Raw genomic sequence first — 18952 nt, forward strand, 5'->3', positions numbered from 1 at the left:
GGCAGCTGAGTCAACAGAATCATCGCCATATCCTCAGACGATATCAGACAACCAAGAGAGGCTAGCTCGCCTCGCATATCCTCCATCTTCGTGATGTGCTCCTTCATGGAAGAAGAACCATCAAGACTGAGCATCCGCAACTTCTTCTCCAGGGAAATCTTGTGGGCAAATGTCTTGTGCTGATACAAAGACGCAAGCTTTGTCCATACTTCCGCCGCGGTCTTTAACCTGTGAACATGTACAAGAACAGAATCATGGAGACTCATAAAAAGAAAGGAACGGGCTCGTGAGTTGAGCCTATCCCATAAGGCTGCACGGTCCATAGAGGTGCCATCGCACGAATCCACGGGGGGTCGGTCGATGGGCGAAGAAACAAGCTCCCACAGATCAAAGGTATCAAGGATGCAAGCCACCTTGCATGACCATAGGGAATAGTTGGAACCATCCAATTTGTCTTCCTTCGGAAAGGAAGGGAGAATCGGCACCTGGATAGAGGGAATCAAGGAAGGCATCCGCACAGTTGATGTAGTCTTCATTGAAGAAACCTTCGCAGTAGATGGAACCCTCTGAGATGCATGGACTGAAGAAGGACGAGTGCGAGGAGGGTCTTCCCGATGTCGAACTTCATGATAGTCCCGCCTCCGCTCAGAGGAATGATGAGAAAGAAGCTCATCCTCTGAGCCTTCAAAGCCTGAAAACTGGTAAGACATCTTCCAATTTGCAAAATACCAAAGAAAGTTGTGCCGCTGACGAAATAGGACCAACAATGTGGTCACCAACCACCAAGATGCAGGCAGAGAGTGCCTACAAACACTTGGATCTGCAAAACGCAAATAGATCTGATGTTGAACACCAGAATCGAGACCACCAGCACCGGGAATAAGCCCAGACAGAGGTCGCCTGCAGGATAGGAGCAGCCGGGGTAGAAGCGACCTGCAAAACAGCAAAACGCAAGCTGTAGGAGGGTCGCCCTGCAGCAGAAGAGGTCGCCTGGCAGCAAACGCAGGGTTGCTGCGTCACTGGATGATGTGGCAGCCCCTGTGTACAGCAAACGCAGGCTGTACAGCCTTCTGATGCAGTCGCCTGGCTGGGATGGACCTGTTGGCAGCTGCCTGAAGGAATCGCCTGGCTGTTGTGGAACTGTGGGCAGCAGCAGTAAGGTATTTCTCTCGTCCTCCGTGCTCTCAATCAGGCGATGATACCATGTGAGAGTGCGCAGCGAAAGAAGAACACGAACACAGAGGAGAGGAGAGAGGAAGCAGAGAATGAAGGAAGAAAGTCTGCACTGACTGAGATGAATGCTGAATACACTGGAATGGACAGAACAGTCCCTGCACGCAGCCCAGAGCGTCAGTGAGGGAACCAGGACAGACTGGAAGCAGAGGCAGCACCAATGCCGGAGACGGAGACGGAGAGAGCAGTGCTGTACCTGCAGAGCATGAATACAGGACTGACTGGGGGGGGCTGCTATAAATAGCCCCCAGCCAGAAAACTGGCCGACCAGCTAAACTGGCCGACCTGGCCAGATCTGGCCGACTATGGCCAGATCTGGTCCGACTGACCAGAACTGGTCCGACTGCCCAAAATAATGGGCAGTCACCCCAAAAACAGCCCAGATCTGGGCTGTAAAATGCCCAAGGCTGCATGCTGACTGAAGCAGCCTAAAAACACACTGACAGAGCTCCTCTGTCTCCTGTCAGACTCTGACAGGAGCTCACAACCAGGAGATGACAGACTGAGACTGAATAAGAGCAGGCTAACAGAAAGATGATGTTTCATTACTTAGGCAGTGGCTGACTCTCCCTTAAGCTTTACATCAAGTACATGTTTCTTGCATCTATGCACAAGAGCAATCTTCCTGTTATATGCATCCACCAAAGCATGAACATGGTGACACCAAGGCATGCTTGATAAAACATCATAGCCTTCCAAAGGCATAAGGTGAAATTCCTCATGGTCCACATAACTCTACACATGAAAATGGAGCTATCTAATGATGGGAGTAGCTTGCTCTAAGTGACAAGTGTAAAGAAAAATACCCTAACACAGAAATATAAACAGAAACCGTACGACAAAGCATAGATTGATAAAAAGAACACAGTTAGGGTTAGGGTTAGAGTAACTCAGAGACAATGAACACAGTGAATAAATGAAATGATATGACTACTAATAATACGATGCTCATGCAGCAAACACACTATGCAGTGAATGAATACTAAACTTCAAACTCTTATATCTCTAGGATCAGGGCAGGGGTAATGAGCTGGAGAGAGTGTCGTACTCCGAACGGATCCCGAATTGCAGCAAGGCAGCCTCCGGATGTTGAACACCAGCAAACGCAGTAGCGAGAAGTTGGATCTGATGCAGACATCAGTGAGGAGAGAGAAAGACTAAAAACGGAGCCTACAGGAGAGAAAGACTAAAAATGGAGCTTGTAGAAGAGAGAGACTCAAAATGCAGGCAAGACAGCTTGCAGGAGAGAGAAAGACTGCAGCGACTGCAAATAGGAGAGAGAAAACTGTCAGGGCAGCAGCTAGAGCCTGCAAATGCAGCAGTTTGCTGGCGTGGCAGGCTATACGACAGCAGTGCAGATGAACAACAGTTAGTTGCAAGGCAGAAACGACAGCAATCAGCGTGTGGAGGGTTGGAAACATGTGCTAGATTGTAGGGAACAATGATGGACAGCAAGGGCTGAGATGTCCTCCATGACCGTGGTATGGGCAGCAAGCTGGTAACACCTGAAACGTGCAAAAACGAGATTGTGAAAGAGTGGAGGGCTGGCCGCCAATTTATAGAAAATTAGGATTCTAGATCCTCTCCCACTTAACTTTCTCGATCCGCTCCCCGTTTTAGGGTTTTGGCTAAAATAAGTCTAAACTAAGCATGTTTTGGGGTTGTTTAAGTGGGTAAGTGCATTTTTTAGCACAACCCCCCCTCTCAAGCCCAAAATAGGGCTAGAAAAGTAGGCCAGTCTAAATTTTGATTTACCCCAAGGCGTCCCATCCCAAAGCAGCCAAGGCATCGGACAAAAGGTGCACATTGGCTGCCCAGTGGCCTACCAAGACTACAGAGGCGATGGATATCTTACCAAGGGAGCCCAAGTAATCACCCTAGAGAGGTCAGGGCATCGAACCAAGGGTGCTCGTCGGCTGCCCAAGGGCCTACCAAGGTCTACAAAGGCGGATGGAATCAACAATGGATTTTTTTTTTTTTGGAAAAGTGTTTTGAAAATACACAAGTAATATAGGGGCAGCGGCCGATTAAGTGACATATACGAAAAGATAAAGAGAGTTTTAAACCCAAGTTATTCACAAAACTAGCAAGCCAATCCCTCGCGTTGACGAGGGTAAGTGTCTAAGGATGATAAAAGTGAGTGTATGTGCCAATCATGTGTTGAATATGTGAGAGACAAAAAAAAAACGGTGGGCTTAGCAAGACAAGCAAAGCAAGCAAGCAAGCAAGGGTAGGGAAATTGCCTTTAGGAGAACTGCCATGTGTTATGCTACGAATATGGTGGATCTTAGAGTCGACCACTCCAAAAGATCGAAAAGGGATAAATGCGCACAGATGCATATTGACATGAACAGAATGCCAATGCATAGGGTAATGCAAAGGGAGATGCAAGATGTCATGCTCATGCAATATGCTATGTAACGGTGCCACTGGGACAATGCCCTCGCAGGGGAAGTGTTTGCTTGTCCAAGTGCCCTTTTACAATCATGTCATCTTGATAGTGCGGATGAAGTTACAAATGCCCATAATACAATTCAAAAGAATAAGTGAATGTAATGTCTAAAAAACTGTAAGCATCATCACTGTCATGATCAAGAGTAGGAGTTGCCCCCTCTCAAACTGGAAGGAAAGCAAGAGGGAAGTACCCTCTCCCCGTTAAGCTGAAGAAGTAGGGGAGGGTTACCCAAGCCGATCTTGGGTAGCAGGTACTGAAGAACGGGCCAATTGACTGCTTTGGTCAAGATATCTGCAAAATTATCTGATGAAGGCACAAACTCTAGGCGAATAGTGCCTAGCTCAACCTGCTCTCTGGAAAAGTGGAAGTGGACTTCCACATACCGTGTCCGTGGTGTGATGATCGGATTGCCCGCAAGGGCAATGGCACTCTGTTGTTGCAGTAGACAATTGTGGGAGAGTCATATGGAAAATGAAGCGTCGCCAGTAAACTCCTCAGATAGATGGCCTCGGTGGTGCCATTGAAGAGAGCCCGGTACTCAGCCTTAGCCGTGGAAGCTGCCACCGTCTCTTGCTTACGGCTGGACCAAGAAATGGGAGCCGTGCCCAAGGTAAAGAGGTAGCCGCCATGGGAATGTCGGGTGTCAGGATCTCCTGCCCAATCAGAATCAGTGTACCCTTGCAAACATAAACCAGAACCATATGTCAAGCCATAAGAAAAAGTACATCGCAAATAACGCAACACACGAAGACATGCAATTCAACGTGACATCCTAGGTGCTGTGAAATACTGACTGAGTATGCTAACTGAGCAAGCTAAATCTGGCCTAGTGTGAATTAACCAAAGAAGTTTTCCTACAACAGAATGATAGGTGTGTGCATCGAAGGGCTATCCTAGGGTATCCTTCGACAAGTGGACAGTAGGATCAATAGGCGTGGCCACTGACCATGTTTGATCCGAAGTGGTAAGCTTACGTATCTTGTCATCAGGCGTGTGTGTGTACGCACGACACCCGAAGATTTTAAAGTGGGAAATAAGAGGCCTAGAGCCAAAAAATACCTCATATGGGGTCTTCTGAGGAAGAGCCGCAGTTGGACACCGGATGAGGATATACACTGAAGTGTTAACAACCTCGACCCAACGGCGCTCAGGAAGCTCTGCTGCGAATAGCATAGAGCGTGCCATTTCCATGACTATGCAGTTCCTACGCTCTACGACTCCATTCTGAGAGGGGGAGTTGGTAGAGGTGAGCTGGCGAGAAATGCCATGCCTCTATATAAACTCGGAAAACTTGTGGGAGATAAACTTACCACCGCTATCACTCCTCATGCACCCAACATGACGACCAGTCTGATTATGAACCGGCAGCACCCAAGCAGAAAACTATGTGAAAGCATCTGACTTATGTTTAAGGAAGTACACCCACATGTATTGAGAATGATGATCCACTATTAAAAAAAAGTACAGCGCGTTGTTCAAAGCGGCAGTGGATGTCGGCCCACAAAGATTAACATGAATGATTCTTAGAGGCTCCTCAGCTCTATGTGTAGACTACTGAGGAAATGGGATATGGTGCTACTTCCTGAGCTGACATGCTGTACAGATATTTGAGCTAGCTTCAGGCATGGAAGGCCCTCAACTAGCTCACGGCGTGACAACTCATAAAGTGAGTCATAACCAAGATGCCCTTAGCAAAAATGCTAAAGATGCTCATTGTGCGTAGGCTCCTGAGATGTGGCTAAGGCTTGGAAGCTATGGAACACAAAGCCTTCGGTGGTTGGCTCGGTCAGAAAATGTGTCATGTGGTCTAGGCCATTAGGCTGTGTCTCACCGCGAGCAATCACTAAACTAGTCAGAGAGTCAATGACCTCGATTGTGGTCGCTGTAAAGAAAATTGCTCGCCCCAATCGGCAAAGCTGTTGAACAGATAACAAGTTCATCCCAAGTTGAGAGACATGATATACATTGTCCAGCGAAGCCAGATTTGGACCCTTGTCAGTGGCAAAATTGACGCAACCTTGAGCTTAAATCTTGACCGAGGAGTTGTTTTCTACATGGACCCGCCCGGCTGTAGGGGCTCGGGTATGGAAAATGTCCTCTATAGGAGTCATGTTATGTGTAGCTCCACTGTCCACAATCCAAACTGGAGCTGAAGTGCTTGACTGTGACGAGTGGGCCTGTGCAATATCCTCGTTGGGAGGCAACTCACAGATGTGGATGAGACTCGCATCTGATGTCTCTATGGAGACGATATGGGCCTCTGCAGACTACTTAGACAAGCCCTCTAGAGTTGAGAATGTTGTCAACTAAGATGCTTGTGCGGAGATAGTGTGAGTCTGACCTTAAATTGCCCCTTGCCATCACCCTGCCTCTCTTGCTGGGGGTTACCCGACTGAGGGATGGGGGTCTGAGACTTAGGTTTTGGTGCTGTGCCTTGTGCCTTTGATTGACACTCGTCGTCAAAATGGCCAGCCTTTTGACAATGTTGATAATACCTATTGAGTTGTGACTGGGAGTTTCCTTGAGAATCCCCAGATTGATTTAGCTTTTGAGTTTGATTTTGATTTTAAGTGGAGGTTTGGTTTGGTTTACCCTTCCCTTGTTGCCCTTTCTGAGAATGAGCAAGAAGAGCCCCCTCTGAAAAGGAATTCATATTAAACTGATCGAACAACCGTGCGTAACGCAACAGTTGACACTCAAATTTATAGAATGTAGGCATGGTAGGCTTTGAAACTATTCCTTCCACAAAATTGAAGTATTTCTTGGGGAGTTTATTTAGGAATAATGTGACCTGATCGTCAGAGGACTTGGAAGTCCCCGTAGTGTAGAATTCAGGGAGGAGACGCCGATACTCAGCCAACTTGACTTTCAAGTCATCCCGATCAGTGATTTTGAAAAGTTGAAGCTCATGGTCAAGATTAATACGACGGGTCCTATCTCGAGCCGCATAGCGGTCAGTCAAGTGTGCCCATCGCTCTGACGCTAAGTCGAAATGCTGAAGCTGAGAATGAAACTCTGGCAATAAGCCTTGCATCAGCTTGACAATAGCGGAGGCATTCCTAGCCTTCCATGAGCGGACGACCTCGTATAGAACAAATGTGGGATCGGGTTGGGGTTCCAACTCCTGCACTAGATCCCATAGGTTCTGTGAATCAAGGACATGTCTCATCAAATTCGACTAAGTAGTAAAGTTTGATCCGTTAAAACGAGTCTTGTCATTAAATGCATTCTTGGCAGGGGGAAGAGGTGGGTAGGCAGAAGTAGGCTGCAAGTGTCCAATGAGTGCCGTTTGATGCGGAGGCACTAGAACATGAATGTTTCCATAAGGCGCCAGTGTAGGTGGAGACACTGGGACACAGTAGCCTTGACCAGAAGGTCCACTAGGCAATGCCACGGAGGCGAACTGTGGAGGCAACTGATCCACACTCGGGAGAGACTGAGTGGGATGCCCAGGCTGCAATGATCTCGAAAGTGTGTATGAGGTAGGTGGAACACCATGCGGGTGAGGGAAGGATGAGGTCCTAAAGGATGTGCCTATGTTTCCATAACCCCCCGGAGTAATGTGCGGTGCAACATGAGGTGTCTGAAATGGCAATGTAAATGGTGTAAATGGAAGTGATGAAGCAACGGAAGAATGTGGTGGGATGGGTGGGTTTTGAAAGTGAGGTGTATGAGGTGCAGATTCTTTTTGTTTATTTTTATCATTTAAAGACTGAAAATGAAACTGTGAAGATGATGATATACCATATAATGAAGTGAAAAGAACACCAAATTCATTCTGATTATGTGAAGTAGATGGAAAAGAAGGAAGGACAGAAGAAGAGTTGCATGGCTTTTTTTTATAATCCCCGTGACGTGTGCTAACATACAAGAATTGGTTCTCTAGAGGACCTTTTCTGTAGTCAACAGACTGGACTCTTTCTTGCACATGATCTCTACCGGTATATTGCAAAACAGAAGAGGTAAAAGAAGAAGGCACAAAAGACGAAAGTATCTTGCACCGGAGAGGATGAAAGAGTCTGAAAAAATGGAACATACTCCGGATCTTACTCTCCAAGAGGGGGGGGCCCATCCTTGATGGAGGTCTCGACAGCCTTGCAACATCATCAGACTTACGCGTAACATCTGAAGAGTGAAATCCATGCATACCTTCATTTAGAAGCTTTTCTTGAAGGACAATCCTTCGGTCGAGCTCCTCAATCTTCTTTTGTCGATAGGCTATGATCAGTTTATATTCCTCAGAGGTCAGCTTGCCTATCTTTTCTTCCATGTACTCGGATGTTTCTCCCACCATGTCGGAACTTTGTGGAGCAAGCTGATCAGCCAACTCTTGCTCGGTTCTCAGCATAGGCTGATCTGGAGACTGAATCGGTGTTGATGTGTTCGAAGTCATTTGAACCTACTGTTGTTCTTGCTTCTTGCGAAGAGCTTTTAGATCAAAGGCCTAGGTTTCTCAAAGAGTACCAAGCTTTGATACCATGTAAAGAAAAATACCCTAACACAGAAACATAAATAGAAACCGTACGACAAAGCACAGACTGATAAAAAGAACACAGTTAGGGTTAGGGTTAGAGTAACTCAGAGACAATGAACAGAGTGAATAAGTGAAATGATATGACTACTAATAATACGATGCTCATGCAGCAAACACACTATGCAGTGAATGAATATTGAACCTCGAACTCCTGTATCTCTAGGATCAGGTAGGGATAATGAGCTAGAGAGTGTGTCATACTCCGAACGGATCCTGAATCGCAGCAAGGCAGCCTCCGGATGTCGAACACCAGCAAACGCAGCAGTGAGAAGCTGGATCTGATGCAAATAGCAGTGAGGAGAGAGAAAGACTAAAAACGGAGCCTGTAGGAGAAAGACTGAAAACGCAGGGATAATGAGCTGGAGAGTGTGTCATACTTCGAACGGATCCCGAATCGCAGCAAGGCAGCCTCCAGATGTCGAACACCAGCAAACGTAGCAGTGAGAAGCTGGATCTGATGCAAATAGCAGTGAGGAGAGAGAAAGACTAAAAACGGAGCCTGTAGGAGAAAGACTGAAAACATAGGCATGACAGCTTGCAGGAGAGAGAGAGAGACTGAAAATGCAAGCAGGACAGCTTGCAGGAGAGAGAAAGACTGCAGCGACTGCAGACAGGAGAGAGAAAACTGTCAGGGTGGCAGCTGGAGCCTGCAAACACAGCAGTTTGCTGGCGTGGCAGGCTGTACGACAGCAGTGCAGATGAACAGCAGTCAGTCGCCAGGCAGAAATAGCAGCAATCAGCGTGTGGAGGGCTGGAAACAGGAGCTAGACTGTAGGCCAAACTTGCCTCACTCATAGGACCCATCTCATCCTCATAGATGCCAAGCTTTGCCGTGAACCTTGGAGATATAAAATTCGTGCCAACACCAAGATAAAAAAATATCAATGCTTGCTGATCTCTAACCTTGCCCCAGGCATGATGTAACTCTGTTGCATCTCCATTTGGCTGCTCACCAACTATATCTGGTACCAATCCTACAGATGGCCTAGACTTGTCTTTTTTTTGTTTTGCATTAGTGGTTTCATCCACTTTATGCTGAGGACAATCACATGTCATGTGCCCTTCTTTTTCACAACTAAAGCACTTTTGAACACCATATACAGCTTTACATTCAGCTTGGGTTGTATCACCAATAATTGTTGTGTTTTTAAACTTCATGGCTTGCTGAAAATCAGCCTTGAAGGGAGTCTACACTTTCTCATTTTTCTTTGTACAAATGGGCTTTTTGCCCTTGAAACCTGTAATGTGACCTTTTGGCAATGCATTTGCTGTTGCATTCTCAATTAGTCCAGCCGTGCTGGTCACTTTTTGTCTTTGTACAATAACCTCAAATCTCCTTGAATAGTCCACGACAATGCTTCTCAATTTGTTTTGACGTAGGCACATCTTAGAATGAAATAATTGACAACAATGCTGCCCAAAGCCTTGAGTCATACTCATTTGAGTCCTTGTATTGTTCAACATCTAACTTATGCCAAGCTATCATCACATTTGCCTCAAACTTGTTTGTTAGCCATACATAAGAGAAAACTTACTTAAATGTACTCAAGTGTTTAGTGCCTTCCCTTGCACGAGAAGAGTGCTCCACCATTGTAGTGCATTACCCTTTACAAAGGTTGTTATCTCCAGCACTTTTGAAGAATTTGTGAAGTTGCCCCATGAATGTTGCAAGCAAGTGGATGCTTTTATCTTTTCTTGCATACCACTGAACAACTCAAATTTCACTATAGATTGATCTTCCTTGTAATCATAGTCTCATGTTCGATGGTGTTTGATTATACTAGTACCATGCTTCTCGGGCCAATAAATCTTGGCCCTATGTTTGATGCTACGTTTAATTAACATCTTTTTAACATATAATTTAAAGTCTAACTTAATGTTTGGACTTAAAACACAATATTCTTCAAACATTCAAAGTTTGATATGCTTGAGGAAGTAGAGAGCTTGTGATGGCTAGAGTGCTTGAGGGAGTAGAGAGAGTGGAACCCGAGTAGAACCTTGAAAGGATGAATGAGATGGACAGGGAGAGATTTTCATAGTGTGTGTGTGTTTTAGCGTTTAGGTTTTTTTTTTGGGGGGGAGAGAGAGAGAGAGAGAGAGAGAGAGAGAGAGTTTTTGGGTACCGCATGGCTATAGTGATCTTTGGGGTAGTGTCTTCGATCTCTTGTAGGACTGGCAATCCTTTCCTATTCTAGATTCCGATTGCCCTTAGCAGGTCTAGGATCGTACAAGGCATTTGACCCTTCGGTCCTCTTCAGTTAATCAGATCCATCATCTCTTGATCAGAGTCCGTGCATGGATTACCTCCAAAGCCCATTCTCTTTGGGGATTGCACAAATCTAAAGCATGGTGGAAATTGGCAACAATGGAGGGATGGATCAATAAGGTGCGGTATGCCTTTCAAATGCAATGTATTCGTTTGGAGAACATTGGTGGGGAGCCTCCCTCTTGCGTTGGCCCTTCACTATAGAGGTATTTCTAATGGGAATTGTTTTTTCTATAGTATTGTGGTTGAGTCTTCTCGTCACATATTCATTTCATGCCCTTTTGTTGGGAAGATTTGGGCCCTTCTCTTGGACATTTGGCTTGTGGTGGTGGGCACGGGTGTTTGCTTGATTGGTTTTTTGGTAAAGCTAAATACAATGGTCTACAACAGCCTCATATGAAGATCCTCTTTCACTTTTTGAGATTTTGGGGTTGTTGGTATATTTGGGTTACTTGCAATGCATTCATTTTTTATGCCACCTCGGGCATTCAGTGTCATGTTATAAAGCTTAAGGGGCTTCTCCCTAGTGGCAGCTTGACCTTCTATAGCAATGCTGATATCTTGGTTAGAGATGATTTAGTTCCTTAGCATACGACTCTGTTCCTTTGCCATGACTTTGTATCTTTTATGCACAATGGACTAGAGCCATCTTGTGTCTTGTAACCTTGCAATCTTATACTTGTAATTTTCGTAATTAATGCAATTACCTATTACGCAAAAAAAAGAGATTTTCAAACTAGAATGTGTATAAATAATGAGAGAGAAAAGATGGCTATATTGAGAGAGAGAGAGAGAGGGGGGGGGGGGGGAAGAGAGAGGGGACCAAAAAAATCTCGTCCTTCCTATTCAATATGTGGAGAGCTGTAGTTGGACTGTCTCTGTACCCCTCCGATTGGGTCTTTGCTAAGGCACAATTTCCCACTCCCGCACAGCCATATATGAAGATCTTGTTCCACTTTCTCAGATTTTGGGGCTGTTGGTATAACTGGGTCATTCGGAACGTGTTCGTTTTTGATTTAGCCTTTGGTGTATAGGGACATATATCTAGGTGAAAGGGTCTTTTACATTGGCAGTTAAATCTCATTCAACATGCTAATACTCTCCCTAGGGAGAACTTGGTTCCTTGGCATATGGCAATTTCTTTTACTCCTTTCTTGTGACTTTTGTATTCCTCATGTGATTTGATATAATATAACTACTTGTTATGGAGACAGATGGATGCTTGGGTTATTTGGGCTAGTCCCTAGACTTTGCATTCCATATTGTCTTATAGGGCCTCCCTCATGTCCATACAATCTTGATTGCAACCTTGGCTACATGCCAATATTTCCATACATGCTATGTTGCATTCCTAGTTGTGGCACCATCAAAAACATTACTATGTAATTGTTGCAAACCAGGCTGTAAACCAGCACCATAACTTTCAGCATACCAGAACCACTTGATGCATTGCCATCCATGGCTTGGAACATTGAACCACCTCTCAAATAACCCGGATGTGCATATGCTTGCTATGCATGCTGAAAATTATTCCCTTCTGCATGCATACTATCACCATGCCCATGTTAAGCTTAAAATGGCACATTATACATTAAACCTTCATTGGCTCATTAAGCAACCCCAAAAATTCTAAATACACTATGTGTTTCAGTGTTCAGATCATAGCATCCCAAAATTCAAATTCACTGAGTGTGTTTCAGTGTCCCATAAGCGAACTCCCCTATTTTTTGGTTGGTTGCTCAACTATAAATAGATTGTGTACTAGGTCACTTGTATCCCTTGTCATCCCAATCAATCCCCAGTCCATGTTTTGGCCAGCTCCTCTTGCTGCTGCCCACTAGTTCCTCATCACCTCCAGCTACTACTGTAATCATGATTCAGACTCTTTAGAAGGGTTCTTACCTGATACTCTGAAGGTCTATATGTGGAAAGATGCTAGCATGTAGTCAACGAGATCGGAATAGAGGACATACATTCTATGTAAACATTCATGATAGTTAAAGTCTTGAAATTTGAGGGAGCGTGATTGGTAACTCATTGACATATCTGAATGCAAGGTAGGTGTGTGTGTGTTGGGGGAGGGGGGCATGCATGCCTGTATAAACTGTGTTATGTCTATATGCTCTGTGAGTGGGTGTTCTGTGTGCAAGCGTGTGCATGTGCATATATATATATATATATATATATATATAGAGAGAGAGAGAGAGAGAGAGAGAGAGAGAGAGAGAGAGAGAGGATAAATTATTTGGTTCAGGCTTGTACTGGCAGGAATGAAGTGTCTACTGCCTGAGGTTATAGTTGTTTGAGCAAGGGTTATCAAAGCACAATGTCAGCTCAAGCATGGCAGCAGCCTCAATCTACACAGGCTTCCACGCCCGTCCAGTCCCAAATGGCAGGGCCTCAAGGACATTGGGGATCTGCTCCAGTTCAGGGTTCGGGAATGACTCAACAACCTCCTTACCCTGTTCCATCAACTTTTCCTCCATCCCCATCTTCAATCGGCCCTTCCTTTAGAGGATCTAGTCAAAGCAGCTCTGATTCTGCAAATCCTCAGCCTCCTCAACCAGCAACTCCAGTAAGTCATTACTAGTCATGAGGTTCATGATCTTTTGAATTAAATACATTTTTGGTTTTTGCTATATGGTTTGGAATGTGGTTGCCAACCTTTTTGCTTTGTGTAGCCTCCAGCAGGAGCCTTGGTTCAAGCCAGCTCTAATTCTGCACCTGCCCCTTCAGCATATCCACCTCCTCCATCGCCGTATCCTGTGCCAAGATGGCAGACACCTTCCACTCCGGGACCATGTTCCATACCTGGGCCCGGAGGTCCTCCTGGGCTTCCTGTTCCTCCAGGGCCTCCTTGGATGTCTGTTCGCCCTGTACTATCTGCACCTCCTGGAATAACAACACTTCCAAATCCACCTGGAATTTCTACCTCTCAGGAATCCTCTGGTAACAGTGCAACCCCTGTTTCTTCAGGTGCACCATCTTCTTCTGGGTCTGCATCATCTGTATCAGCTCCAGCTGGAGGTGCTTCTGTGGTGTCAGCATCAACTTCTGCAGCAGCACCGGTGTCACTTGGACCTTCTGGGCTTTCTGGTGTTCCAGGGCAGCCAGGGCCACCTGGACATTCTGGGAGGCCTGGACCTCCTGTGTTGTCATCTTCTGGGCCACCTGTCCCTCCAGGGCTTGTTCCACCTTCTATATCACCAGCTATAAGCACAGGAGCTTCTCGAAGTACAGGTTCAGGAGTGCCCATAACATCTGGGCTTTTAGTACCCCCTGGTATTTCTGAACCTGTTAGTCAAAATGGTTCAGCTGTGCCTCCTCCCCCAGGAGTTTCTCCATCTGGATTGCCTGTATCATCTGGTTTCCCTGCATCAACTGGCTTGCTTGGGTCATCTGCTGGAGGGTCTATAGGCAGTTCAGTGGGTTCAGTTCCACCTGCCACCTCAGGAAACTCAATGTCTCTAGGACCACAAACTTCTGCAGATTCCTCTGTTTCAGGTCCAAGGCCACTTTTGACTTCTAGTGTTAGTAGCTCAACTGCAGCCTCAACTGCAGCAGCTGCAGCTGCTGGATCTGTTACTCCTGTTGTACAACAGCCACAGTATGGAACTTACCTTAGTGTTCCTCCTGTTCCTCCCCCGCAGCAGATGTGGCCGCAGATGGTTCAAACACGTCCATTTTTTCCTCTTCCAACTCCATACACTCCTTCTATCCGTCCTGTAAATCCTCCACTTGTAGGTGCTGCAGCTACAACTAGGCCCCCAACGGCAAGTGCAGCTGCCTTAGTGCCTCCAGGAGAGCAAGCACCACTGGTTTCCAAATCACCAACAAAAACTTTGAGTGGGAATGAGGCTTCAATATCCTCTACTCCATCAGTCAATGGCCTTACTGGTGGTGGAGGTGTGGACAAAAGTGCCTTTGAGGTTGGAGGAAAATTTGAAACCTCTCCAAAAGATGAGGTTGTGGAAGCTTGGACTGCTCACCGAACCTCAGAAGGGACCATATATTATTACAACTCCATAACTGGACAGTCAACATATGAAAAACCTCCTGGATTCATAGGGGAGGTATGTGTTCGTTGAAGACAATTTGGATGTTTTTAGCTGCAACATCATGCAGTGTTTTTGAACCTTTTCCATTTTGTTTCAGGTTGACAAGGTCACTGCACAACCAACTCCAGTGTCCTGGTAAGAGCAACTTTTTTTGGATATTGACAAAACATCTAGTCGTTTACTTCTTCATTCGTGTGTGTTATATTGATAAGAAGCATTTTAATGGCCAACTCAATGAATCCAAAGTTACAATGTCTGTTTGCTAATTGTGTGAAAAGCACTCAACTTTTTCAAGAAAAGATTCAATTTGGGGGAACAGATTGGGAACGCTGCGAAACATACCTGTCTCTGGCAGTTGGGGACTCTACTGCAGTGACTGCGTGAGTAGGCACTTTTCCTAAGGAAACAGTGGACTGTGTTCATGACGATATATATGCATAGAAAGTAGCTCCAAGTCTGCAATGTAAGTCTAGATTCATGTGATCAGAATCACTTATTGCTCAAAATTGTGTTTATCTTTTAGTATTGTGTGTAAGCTTCTGCATTTTCATCTCTATCTGTGTGCCTTCTCCCCCCCAAAAAAATCATCCCCTCTTTCTCTGCTTATGTGTGCACCTGAAGTGGATCATAATGAAATTGATGTATCCTTGTCTAATCATATGTCTTTGATGCATCCAGTGGACACTAATGTGGTTTCTTTCCTTCCCTCCTTTCTTTGTACTTGCTCTCCACCACCACACACCCACACCACCAACACACACACACACACACACAAAATACAACACACGTCCTCTGTGTGCCCGTGCTGAGTTCTCTTGCACTGCTGTGCATTAGTCTAGCATCAGCTTTGTGGTTTCAGTCCCAGAATATTATAAATATACAAGCTCAATGTATGGGGCTTGTATGTTTTGGTATGCATGAATGGTATCAAGTTGTTTTCATTCAGATCTCTTGATATTATTGATTTGAGAGTTCCATTGAGGCATGGCCATCAAGAGGAGGTGTCCTTTCTAACCTGAGAATGGCCAGAAGGAATGCTTAATTGGCACCATCTAGTAGGAGTATGCACTTACAAATTTAAAATATTTGCCCATTCACCTTTTAATGTAACAGCTTCTGTGTAATGTTGGCGTCTGGAAGCCTACATTAAATAGTGTGTTGCAAGTTATCTATTACTTCTTCTGATTGTCGAGTAATTTCATTGTTACCTTTGTTAAATGTAGCGCTTATCTCTGCTGCCACAACTAAACAATCATGAGCACTAATGATGAAGTTTCACCTTTTTGCTTTAGTTAATTCTTCTTACATACTCCACCATTTATCTTGCCAGTATCCGTCTTTTTCTGTGTTATTGAGCACTGATGGATCATTTTTTGGTGTGGAAGACGATAATGAAAACATTGATCTTCCTCGAAAGAACAATTAAAGGCCTGATGAAGTTAGGGTTATATTTCTTTGAGACAAAATTATAATATTTAGTGTTGGACCGGTCCATGCAATGAAAAGATCTAGAGTTGGAATTTTGAAATTAACGTATTACAGGTGGGTTTGTGAAACATATCTAGAGTTGATGTGTAAGGAAGTGTGATCCATTGTTAAAGTCTAAAAAACGTTTTGGGTATGGATGGTAAATGCAACCTAAGCCTTTCAACGATCAGTCAAATAAAATACTGGTAAACTCATCACCAGTTTCTAGTTGCTCATAAGCTCATCACATTACATGATAGGTCAATGGCACAGAGGCTAAAGGCGAAACATTGGGGAAAGTCTCTTGCAAACTTTGAACTTCACTTGTAGTAGTTCTGATTAATCTAGAATCTAGATTGGTTGTAGAGGCAGACTTATTTGGGGGATCTTTGGAATATGAGCTACACTGATTACCCATGATAAGAATATTATTCCCTTATTGGTTTTCTTGTTGAAGAGGAAAACTTAGGATCCATAATTTATGCAATATTACAAAGGCTTATCAGTTTATCGAGCTGGGCATTTCTGTGCCCGCACATGATGATTGTACTGTAGGTTTAATGCTTATTCAACTTGCAAGATGAACTCACAGTGATAAATTCACACCTACCACTATATCAATGGCCAGCTTTGAGAACTATTAGCTTCACTTTTTCCTTTCTTGTTCTATTTTTCCCCTTGGCTGTTTCATACAGTTAAAAATGTTCTGCAAACATTTTTCTTGAAGCTGCCTTGTTTTGTTGTGCTGATGGGTCTGTCCTGTTGCTCATAGATTGAGGCCTTGTGTGGCAACTGATTTACACCCTTATAATATTCCCTGTCTTGTAAAACAAATTTCTGAACAGGTAGATTCAGGGAAGTCATCTTGACCATCTGGAAAACCCACAGTATAACATGTAAATATGCTTGATCAAGCTACACTCCAATTTCCAAGTATAATGGAAGCCTCTTAGTCTCAAGCTTTGAATGTTGAAAGAGATTGACATATTGTTGGTATGAGAATCATAACATGTGGACTGCTTACCATAGGCTTAAGTTACACTTGAGAATATAAAATCCGCTCAAAGACATCTCATGCTTATGGTGTCAAACTTAGTTTTCTGTGGATATGTTCCAAGAGATAAATGCCTGTTGAAAGTTTTGTTTTGTTTTGTTTTGTTTTAAAAAAAAACAGGGAGTTGATTGGTGGGACTGGATGGGCATTGGTAAAAACAAATGATGCAAAGAAATATTATTACCACACCATAACCCAGGTAACCAGCACCTCAAGGCTTGCTAAAACTATTAAGAAAAAAAATCGACTGCATCTGTTTTCACATAATGGCAGAAGGTTTCATCAATAAAGTATTAGAAAGAGTCCTGAATCTCATTGTGTAGATGTCAAGTCGACATCAGAAAGTTAACCCTGCTTTCTTCAGCCATTGGGTTCCATTCTCAAAAAGATTTTGTCAGACTAATGGTTTGCAAATAATTATTTCTACTCTTCAATGCTCTATAATGCAGGCCACAAGTTGGCAAGTTCCGGTGGAAGTTGCGGAGTTCCGTAAAAAGCAAAGTGAGGAGGCTTCAGCTAAACCAGCTACAGGTTTACTGCAGGCTGCAAAAACAAATAGTGAGAAAGGTCCCATTTCTTTCAGTTTGAATGTGCCTGGTGTGGGTATGTTGGGGCGGGATGCACACAAAGCACTTGTACCAACTGCAAGCTCTTCTGCTCTGGACTTAGTTAAAAAAAAGCTGCAAGATTCTGCATCTCCAGGATCAGGTGGACTTGCTAGCAGTTTGAGTGTTTCGACAGTCGTAGATGGATCAAGCCTTACAGATAATGCTGCTGCTAGCAAGAATCCAATACTAGAAGGCAGTAAGGAAAAGATCAAGGAGAGCACTGCTGAGAAGTCATCATCTGATTCATCCTCTGACAGTGAGGATGAAGATAAGGGTCCAACAAAAGATGAGCGCGTGGCTCAATTCAAGGTGAGTAGGTTAGGTTTTAATTGCCTTCTTGCTTTTTGCTGTCATCATTTTATGTACATTCTTTGCTTAGCTCTTATAGAAGAATTTTGCCTGATGTTGTAGGAAATGCTGAAAGAGAAAGGCATTGTTCCCTTCTCTAAATGGGAGAAGGAGTTACCAAAAATTATATTTGATCCTCGCTTCAAGGTTTGCAATTAGATTTCTTAAGTGTACCAAAAAGTGCTATAGAAGGTCCTGCTTTTTAATGATTGACATGGGCGTATGGATTCCACTTTGAAATTTGACTCTAGGTCCGTTTCCAAATTTAGTATCATTGTAGGTTAGTCTTTCTTTTAATTTGGCTTCTAGACTGGTATATCTGGAGATAGTTCAACATGCCTGTGAAATGAAGTGTAAAGATTTCATGTTCAAAATCTGGAAGGTAACCTGCACCAAAGTTTGGTCCAATCCATCTTTTAGCATTTATTTCTTATGTCTTTGTCTTGAAGGGGTATGAAATAGGCATTGTTTCTATCATACCTATGAATTCAATGGTAAAGACAATCATGAAAACCTGGAAGGTGTCCTGCACATTAGTGCAGTTAGTCCAGACTGTTGGGGCTTCCTGTTTGAAAGCTGAAAATCAATTGATATGGAGGCTGCTTTGCATATATTGTCTGTCTAGTTCTTTTCTGGCTCTTCGTGCATGAGGATTCAAACTCTGTTTTGTGGTTGGGTGGGTGGGTGAGTGTGTGTGTGTGAATTAGACATAGGGCTTTGTAAACTTTTCTCCTTTGCTTTGATGGGAGGTTTTACAACACAGTTTGGGCTTTCTCATATGGAAACAATATTAGGAAAAAAGGACTCGTGCATGTGTGTGTGTAATCAAGTAGCCCAAGTGGCTGAACATTTGGCCTTTCCACAAAGAGAAGAGTCTACAAACCTGCTTGGTGGGTGATGCCTTGTGAAGCCACAATTTCTATGGAATA

General features: G+C 44.2%; 1 protein-coding gene across 2 annotated transcripts in view; it reads left to right on the forward strand.

Moving 5' to 3' along the window:
* Positions 1–18952, forward strand: part of PRP40C (pre-mRNA-processing protein 40C) — a 55967-nt gene that overhangs the window by 15683 nt on the left and 21332 nt on the right. The window contains exons 2-7 of one of the 2 annotated variants that reach the window (XM_087682958.1): positions 12757–13063; positions 13170–14561; positions 14644–14681; positions 17188–17266; positions 17517–17984; positions 18087–18170. In XM_087682958.1, coding sequence (XP_087539084.1) covers positions 12815–13063; positions 13170–14561; positions 14644–14681; positions 17188–17266; positions 17517–17984; positions 18087–18170 — 2310 coding nt within the window. In that variant the 5' untranslated portion in view covers positions 12757–12814. Of the gene's footprint in view, positions 1–12742; positions 13064–13169; positions 14562–14643; positions 14682–17187; positions 17267–17516; positions 17985–18086; positions 18171–18952 lie in introns of both variants that reach the window. The other variant, XM_087682956.1, reaches the window with a different exon arrangement.

This window comes from Lygodium microphyllum, chromosome 8 (assembly GCF_053477565.2).
Source record: "Lygodium microphyllum isolate KBCC chromosome 8, Lygodium_microphyllum_v1.1.10, whole genome shotgun sequence".
In the NCBI taxonomy this organism is placed as follows: domain Eukaryota; kingdom Viridiplantae; phylum Streptophyta; class Polypodiopsida; order Schizaeales; family Lygodiaceae; genus Lygodium; species Lygodium microphyllum.